A 9228-nucleotide genomic window follows, 5' to 3' on the forward strand; every position below is an offset into this window, starting at 1 on the left:
TTAAGTGGTATAATATGAATATATCAGTGGACTACAAAGTCGTCAAGTCTAAACCGACATTATATATTGGAGAGTGTTGGAAGTCGGCAGAAGGCTGCAATTGGAGGATACGAGCTGTATTTATCCAGAAGTCTCAGATGTGGGAGATACGAAAATTTGTTGGGCCTCACGCATGTACTTCAACACGAATGACAGAAGATCATCGAAAACTTGATTCGAAAACTATTTGTACATGCATCATGCCAATGGTTGAAAACATGCTGACCATTAAAGTTTCAGTATTAATTGCCGAAATATAGGTACGATTCCAGTATCGAGTATCATACCGAGGCATGGATAGCTAAACAGATGGCAATGGAGCAATTGTACGGAAATTTCGATGCATCGTACAATGAGTTACAGGGATGGATTGCAGCAATGAGGGAGAACGTACCGGGGACTGTCATTGAGTTACAGACACGACCTTATTATGGCCCGGATGAGCAACAACAATCTGGTAAAAGAATAGTCCAACGGATGTTTTGGACATTTAATCCATGTGTGCGTGCATTTCCCCACTGTAAGCCATTTGTGCAAGTAGATGGGACATGGCTATACGGTAAATATACACAAATCTTACTTATTGCGATTGCTCAAGACGGGAACAAGAACATGCTACCGATTGCATTTTCCATCGTAGATAAAGAAAACATGGAGTCGTGGGAATTCTTTCTTACAAATCTGCGAAGGTATGTAATTAGTAATGATAATATTTGCATCATCTCCGATAGAGGGAAATGATTAATTGCCACCATTAGGCGTTCTGGTGCGCCATGGAGATCAGTTTACTACATATGGCACATTGCGGCTAACTTTCATCGAGATTATAAGAATGCAGATTGGAAGAGACAGTTTGTGAAAATGGGTAAAGAATAACCTTATCATTTCAATATATAAGATACATTTTTTTTGTGGCGAGACTGTAACTTAACTTATATCTTCTTAATACATACACAGCTTACAAGCTAGAACCACACATTTTTCGGCAGAGGATGACTCGACTTGAGAGTGACATGGAAGGTCAGACGAACACATCTTTCCGACAATGGTTGGGTAGCATGGAGCTATGGCAATGGGCTTAAAGTTTTAACAAGAGCTTTCGTTACAGTCAAATGACCACAAACTTGGTTGAGGGGATCAACGCTGTATTGTTCAAAACGCGACATCTTCCGATTTCATCTGTATTCGCAGTTACATTCTACAAGTTGGCTACCTTGATGCCAAGAATGGGTCAGCAACAAGTCAACCAGATGGAGCCAGGACACTTTTTGTCGAACATGTTAGAGATGCAATGGTTGCAAACCGTCGGATGGCAAGGTCGATGAATGTAGAAGTATATTCACGACGTAATGAAACGTTTCACGTTATAGAGACCATCGGCCGTCGACCCGGTATACCACCTAGGTCCTATGGAGTTGATCTCCGAAATAGACGCTGCGATTGCAGGAGGTTCCAGACACTTCATTATCCTTGTGCACATGTCGTGGCAGCTTGTGCTAAAGTCTCGCTTAATGTAGATCAATTTATCGATGAAGTGTACACCCTTGAACGCACGTTGCGTGTATGGGAGAATGAATTTCCCGTGCTTCCTGACTTATCTACTTGGGAGGTTCCTCGAATGAACTTTGAGCTTATCCCAGACAAAGGGTTGCGTAGGAACCCGAAAGGTCGTCCGCAATCATCCAGAATTCGTAACAAAATAGACATTAGAGAGAAATCCGACGGGAAGCTGTGTGGATTATGCAGAGTAGCAGGTCATAATCAGAGTAAATGCCCTCTCCGAAACTACCACACTGGACAATCATCGCGATCGAATAGAAATTGAGATATTGTTCATTACAAGTTGTTCATTGCATAATGAAAGAAAAAGTCTTGTCTCTTTAATTTTTAAGTATTTTAAAATTGATTACTTTTTAATACTACTCTTTTTTTCTTATTATATACTTTAACCAAGTAATTCCAAAATTCACCCTTAAATTCATAAATAAAATGCCAAATAAAATTCATTACATAAATATGAAGTTATTTATATTACAAAACCCCTTAAAATTGATGGTTTGATGGTGTCGTTCTAGGGGTATATCTTTGTGGAGTTCGACGTTCACGTTGCGGACGATTTCGACAATCAATGTTCTCTTCATCCATATCAAATACAATGATGAACTCGAGTTGGAGGGAGTAGAGAACGAAGGTAGATACGACTCTGGAGGAGTAGAGTATGGTGGTGGATACAAGCCGGGAGGAGTAGAGAATGTCGATGGATACGAGCCAGAAGGAGTGGAGTACGGTGGTGGATACGAGTTAGAAGGAGTGGAGTACGGTGGTGGATACGAGATAGAAGGAGCGGAGTATGGTGGTTGATACGAGCTGGAAGGAGCAGAATACTGTGGTGGATACGAGCCGGAAGGAGCGGAGTACGATGGTGGGCTGAAGATATCAAACCCTAAATGATATCCGTGGGATGAAGAACCCGAGAAATAGTTATCGCTTTCCAAATCTAGACGATAAGAACTATTCCTGGAGTGTAGTTCCGGCTCCGGCTCCGACTCTGGTGCATGATGCGGATGTGGTGAATGCTGCCCAATTCGTGTCGTATGCGGGGGGACTACCATCGACCGCCCACCAAATAAAAATGGTTTCCCCTTCTCATAGTGCCACTATAGGTACTATGGCGATGGCTGCAGATCCAAACAACGATCCATCTGAGGTACCCTACTAAACCGGTTGTTCCACATCATAATATATTGTTCATGCTAATCTCCCCAATCAGTTCCATGCCTCCCCCTCCTAGTCATGTCATGTAGCTATGCATCCAATCGTACTGGCTGTGTCGGGATATATTGTATACAACCGAACTGTCGGAGTACCCGATCGCCATGATACCACTCCACCATCTAAAAATGGATAAGAGGTGCGCTAATGCACCATAAGTGTGAGTGGACCTGAGCATACGATGGAATAACAGCTGTAACTTCAGGAACAAAATATGGCATCCAAATGAACTGCACAGTTCATAACATTTTTATATTAACGTGGGTCAAGTGAGATAAAATAATAAAATAAAATTAATATTAGAAAAACTTACTCCCTCTCCAAAGTCCAGATCAATGCTGCTGATCCAAACCCGGCTAACTCTAAGAACGGTATTAGGCGTTCATCCGGCTGAAACCTACACTATGAATACGGCCCTTCAATACGCGGTACTCGACCTGACATTATTATATTAACGAAATAGTTAATACAATATAATTTCATTCAACAAATAATGTGACTATCAAATAAAAATTTCATTACCATCTCATTAATGTTACTTGATATGTGATTATTATTATCGATCAATGAATCCATTTGTCGCAAATCTGCAATTAAAAAAATTAAATTTATTTAATTTATTTCAAAATTTTAAATAAATTATTTCAAAATTTTAGAAACAAAATACGATAAATATCTCATAATTCCCCATCATTTACATACAATAAAAAATAAATATAAATTATCTAAAGATTAAAAAACATATGAATTAAAAATAATTGAAATTGAAACATACCTAAGTAGTTTCTTTCACACAACCTATAAAATTATATAACAACAAATTTAATCAAAATTTTAATCAATCAATAAAAATTATCAAATAAATAAATAATAATATAAATTTACATTATATAAAAATTACATTAAAAATTCACAAAACACTAAACTATAAACACTAACAACTTATAATCATTAATTACTAACACAGAATAGCTATAAAATTATTTTCTTAAAAAAATATATTTCTAAAAAATCATAATACAGTAAAATCACTAAACACTAACAATTTATATAATCTAATCATTTTTTTAAAATACATTATCAAAAAAATCACAATACACTAATACACTACTAAAAAATAATTTTATTGCACAACTATTTTCATAAATAATCTATCTGACAATCTAGTTTTGTATATAATAAATTCTTTTATACCAAATAGGTAAAAAACCCGTGTCTTTTTCCTTCAAAATCAATCTCTGCTATTAGTCAATAATCATCTCATTAGAATTTTTTTTAAAAAAAAATTCTTTTTCTTTGCTAAATTCGGGTTTTTTACTAATATGGGTTTAAAAAATTTATTATATACGAAAATAGATTGTCAGATAGATTATTTACGAAAATAGATTATTTATAACAAACTATTTAACAAAATAAATTTAACATTATTAAACTAAACAAAATAATTTAGAATATATAATCTTAAATTACTAATAAATTAATTTAAAAATAATTACAAACACAAAAATTTATCAAATAATTCTAAATTACTAACAATTTAATTTTAAAATAATTATAAAAAATTACTAACCTTTTTTCTTCTTCTTCTCTTTTTTTTTTCACTCTTTGATTCTTCATGGATGCACAAACATTTTGGGGGGACCTTATATGGTCCCCAATTTTTCTCTTATACAAATTACTTTCATCCCTCCCCATATTGACATGACAATACACTGGGGAGGGTTAAGAGTTAATGACAGTGCATGGTAAGGCTGCAGGGTGTGGCGCCCCTGCAGCATGCGCCACATGTGGCGCCTACGGGTCAGGCGTGACCCGTTTTTTACCTGAATTTTTAATAATAATAATAATAATAATAATATTAAAAAAAATATTATTAAAATATTATGTCGCGCCTTTCTAACAGGTGCGACTGAAAAAAACAACTTATTTTCGTAAATAATTTATCTGACAACTTATTTTGGTATATAATAAAAATTTTAAACTCATTTTAGTAAAAAACTCTAAGATTGGAAACTGTGACCTTCGAATTTAGAATAAAAGAAAAGAAGATAACATCAAATCTTAGTCTTAACCGCGAAGTTTTTAAATGCAGTCGGTTGGGCCCATACTCATGGAAGCGCGGGAAGGGGAATATTTCTCTACATCGAGGACTATATTACGTTTTGTCTGTCGAATTAAAAATCTCCATAAGTCACGCAGGAAAGATCAAATTGAGAAAAAAAAAAAGGGGGCAAATTGTTTAATCCACGCGGCCATTTACTATTTGCAAAGATAAGGCTAAGTCAGAGTGCGACAGCTGGCAAGATTTATCTTCCCTAGAACTTTCTACAATTGATAGGTGGGTGTTATGTACCATTTACCCAATGGTTTCATGACACTTTTCACCGATTCGTTCAATAACAAAAACTCCATGTCACCGTTGAAACAATTACATTACACACGTAATTAGGAGTCTTCTCCTAGAAATTAGAAAAAAAAATGAAAAATTAATTAATCATTTACTTAGAGTAGGTAAGGTATCTATGGGTTTTAAGTTAAATTAAATTAAATTTAAAAATAATAAAATAAAAAATAATTACTACTAAATAATAAACCGAATCAACCAAAAATTTATAAATTTCTTTTAAGCATTGGCTGAGCTTAGTGAAACCCAAGGTATTATCATTTTATAATTTATAATATTTTAAATTAGTAATCATAAAATTACATTTTAATTCTTTAAAAATAATAAAAATTTAATTTTAAATTTTTAAAATTTATTATTTTAATAATATATATTTTTATTATCGTAAAGATATAAGATTTAATTCTGACCTCCCCTCAACAAATAAATTTCAGGCTCCTCCACTGCTTATAAGATCCAACCTTAGGAAATGATTATATACCTTGAACTTATTGGCAAGTCACATGTAATTCACATATCATTTTAACTTTATAAAATTTAAAATAAATTATTAATCATATCTTTAAAAAAATTACAAGTAAAAATATAATTATAAATAATAATTTTCAAATAATTATAATTTATGTTAATTAATTTGTTCAAGTTGATGTAACTTATTAATCGACCTTTACTCAATTGAGAAATTAATATAAATTTAATTTTTTACTAAATAAAAAACATTTATTTTAAAAGTATTTTTATTTATCATATAAAACCTAAAAAAATAAAATTAATATTACATAACTAGTTATTTTTTAAATTTATTACATAATTATTTTATATTTCAATCCATATCGTACTTTAGTAATTTTAGTGTAATCTCAATTAACAAATGAGTAATATTAAAAACTAGAGTCCACTTTAGCAATTTATTTATTTATAATTATATGTATATATAATCAGGCGGTAAGCTACCACCTTTTGTCTCTGCCTTTCGCTCTTTCCTTCTTTTAAGTTCTTTTGTTCTTTAATTTGACTTGGATTTACGGTAAACAAAAGGGAAGAAAAATGTCGAGCAGCGATGAATTCATGGATGACATGAATGGGAATGGGGATTTATATGGGACGGTGAACCGGAGGTTCAAAGATCGAGCCGAGGTATGATTGTTCACTCATTTTTTCATTAAAATTTGTGTTTTATCATTTGCTTTTATTTGTTTTAATTTAATTTGATCGATTTGGGTTCTTGTTTTTTGATGCAGCAAGTGGCGAAAACGAAGGAGATTTTGTCCAAACAAGCGGTTCAAACGAAGGAAATGTTGTCGAAACAAGCTGTTAAGATCGCTAAACAAGCTGAAGAACATGAGCGCTTTATCAATAAGGTAATCTTCTCAACTTTTTTTTTTTACTTTACATTCATGTTTATTTTAGGTATTTAAACTGTGGGTTTCATGTTTATAATTTAAGAACATGGATCTCAAGTTATAAATTTTCGGGTTTTTTCTTGTTTTGTTCATGGGTTTTTGATTCTTAGGTGACTCATCTCTTGGGGGTTCTTGGGTTTGGAGGGTTTTGCTTTCTATTGGGAGCAAGTGAGTTAACTCGGCCTTGAATTCTTGAAAATTGATTACTGAAAGTATTGGCTCTTGAATCCATTAGTTACTTTTTGTTCTTTGTTCTGTCTTTGATTTTGATTTTTTGATTCAGGACCACAAGATATTCCTTATGTATATTGTGTGTTCTATGTCACCTTTGTTCCTCTTAGATGGATATACTACCGTTTTAAGAAATGGCATTATTATCTTCTGGTAAGTTCTATGCCGGTTCGGTTTGATCTTCTTTTTTCTAGTAAGATTGCATGGAAAACTGATCGAAAAAAGATTCATTTCTGTGTATGTTAGGATTTCTGCTATTATGCCAACACAATCTTCTTGGTTGACCTTCTTCTGTATCCGAAGAATGAAAAGCTTTTCATGATTTGTTTCTCATTTGCTGAGGTAAAGATTTGGGGTACTCGGTTTCTTACTTATATCTCGATTGGTGAATGAATTGTTTTAACTTGTTTGTTCTTTCTGGATGCTACTTTAGGGACCGCTAGCGTGGGCGCTCATTGTTTGGCGTTGTAGCTTGGTTTTTAGTTCCATGGACAAAATTATAAGCGTCCTTATACATCTTTTGCCGGGTATGTTCGATCCTTATTTGCACTTGCAATCTTTATAAAGCAATTTTCGATATTTTCAAAAGGGAAGGGGGAGGGGTGAACTGAATTTCAAGGCTGTTAAATGTTCTGATTTCTGAACTTGTGCCTTCGACATTGTATGTGGAAGATACCATTAGCTATGGCTGATTGCAGACATGTTATATAAACTTACCATGCTCATAAAAAGCTGCTTAAACTTTCCATCTGATAGTGTTCATGTATGATCTCAATGGAAAGTTCCAATTTTTATGTATAAATTTGATCTTCTGATTCTAAATAGAGGGAACTGCCTCTATGGCATCAATATGCCGGCCTTCAAAGAAGGTTTAAGAAAGACAAGATGTCAAGTACCCGAATTTTCCCATTTGAAAGAAATGCCCCGTGGGTAAATTTTTGGTAATGTTTTGTTGAACAAGGAGTGAAGGATGTAGCAGCTTTTTGTAATGTTGTAGTTTGCTTAGGCCTCGTTTGATAATTTGCTAAGACTACTGTCCTCTACAAATGTAAACATAAGACATTTTGAAACAAAATCACATACAGAATGGAGCTGCTTGAAAGACATTCCATGAGTTTTGTTTCATGTTAGATTGTGAAACTACAGACCCGAGTAACTGTCTTATTATTCCTTGCCTGTGAGACTTGTTTAAACTTTGTACCTTAGATGGCTATGCGAGTAGTATAAATTCCCGGAATTTGGTATATGGCAGGTTGGTGTTGCAGCAGAACACCAATAGAAGTTAGTGGTCAAGGCTCTTTTGAAGGAGAGGCCAAGCTTAAATTTGTTTATAATATGTCCAAATGTTTCTCGATTGCTTTCAGGGATTGTTTTTTTCACGATTCGATGGTGGAATCCCGCAACCTTTGAAGCCATGCATCCCGAAGGTACTCCTCACAGATTTTCATGGCCTTACGTAGAAGACAAATCTTACTTATGGACTTGGCTGTTCGGGGTTCCCTTAGCTGCTTATACTCTTTGGCAAGTTCTTTATTTCCTCATTGTCAACGTGCTACGTCGCCAGAGGCTGCTAAGAGATCCCGAAGTCATGACTTCTTATAGGTTTGCTCTCTCTTTCTATATTATCTCTATGTCAGTTCACCATGAATATTTTCATTCAGATGATTTCTTTTTTTAATAGGGAACTTTCTAAAAAAGCTCAGAAAGCAAACAACATATGGTGGCGTTTAAGTGGGTTGCTCGGGGATCAAAACCGTTTGTTGATGTACATTTTACTTCAAGCCGTTTTTACGGTCGCGACCATGGCACTCACAGTCCCTATCTTCCTATCATACGAATTCCATGCGATTTTCCAAATACTCAAGGTTTCTGCATCTGTATGGAATGGAGGAAGCTTTCTGTTGGAAGTGATGCCGAGACAAGTGATAGTGAAGGAGAAAAAGAAATCCGGGAATCAGGTGCCGTGCCAACAAGAAGATCAGCACTCGGATTTAACCGAAAACGCAATGCAGGCGAATGGATCTTCCGTGACCCACCAGTCTGAATAGTTGTAAAAACCTTGGGCAAAACACGGATAGGGTGTGTTTTGTGTTGCAGGTTGGCTTTTTTATGAGAGTCCTAACATGTAGTTTTAATTGTGAATCTGTAATAATTTTATCAACTTTTTACACTCAAAACTTCAACCCTTGTAGATTTAAATACAAAACTATTGTAAATATAGTAAGAACCGTTTTGTCAAACTCGGGGCTTATAAAAGGGTCTGATATATTATTAAAAAAATCACATAAATATATTATATATTATAAATATATACAATTTGTTATTAAATAATAAGGGTAATTATATTTTTAAAGTAAGGGCAGAACTATTATTTGCTAT

The 9228-nt window shown here is 34.2% G+C and overlaps 2 protein-coding genes across 2 annotated transcripts; both read left to right on the top strand.

Annotated features, from left to right (window-relative positions):
- The first annotated feature begins 348 nt into the window (after positions 1-348).
- On the top strand, positions 349-1121 carry LOC107894459 (uncharacterized). Its single transcript, XM_016819732.1, has 3 exons — positions 349-728; positions 798-904; positions 997-1121. The coding sequence occupies exons 1-3, from the start codon at positions 349-351 to the stop codon at positions 1119-1121; spliced, it is 612 nt and encodes a 203-aa protein (XP_016675221.1).
- Positions 1122-6160: 5039 nt separating this feature from the next.
- LOC107893342 (glycerophosphocholine acyltransferase 1) lies at positions 6161-9089 on the top strand. The gene is made up of 8 exons (XM_016818295.2): positions 6161-6352; positions 6457-6576; positions 6729-6786; positions 6902-7002; positions 7096-7191; positions 7283-7376; positions 8214-8451; positions 8531-9089. The coding sequence occupies exons 1-8, from the start codon at positions 6263-6265 to the stop codon at positions 8895-8897; spliced, it is 1164 nt and encodes a 387-aa protein (XP_016673784.1). The 5' UTR covers positions 6161-6262; the 3' UTR covers positions 8898-9089.
- The last annotated feature ends 139 nt before the right edge of the window (positions 9090-9228 follow it).

This window comes from Gossypium hirsutum, chromosome A13 (assembly GCF_007990345.1).
Source record: "Gossypium hirsutum isolate 1008001.06 chromosome A13, Gossypium_hirsutum_v2.1, whole genome shotgun sequence".
NCBI classification, from domain to species: domain Eukaryota; kingdom Viridiplantae; phylum Streptophyta; class Magnoliopsida; order Malvales; family Malvaceae; genus Gossypium; species Gossypium hirsutum.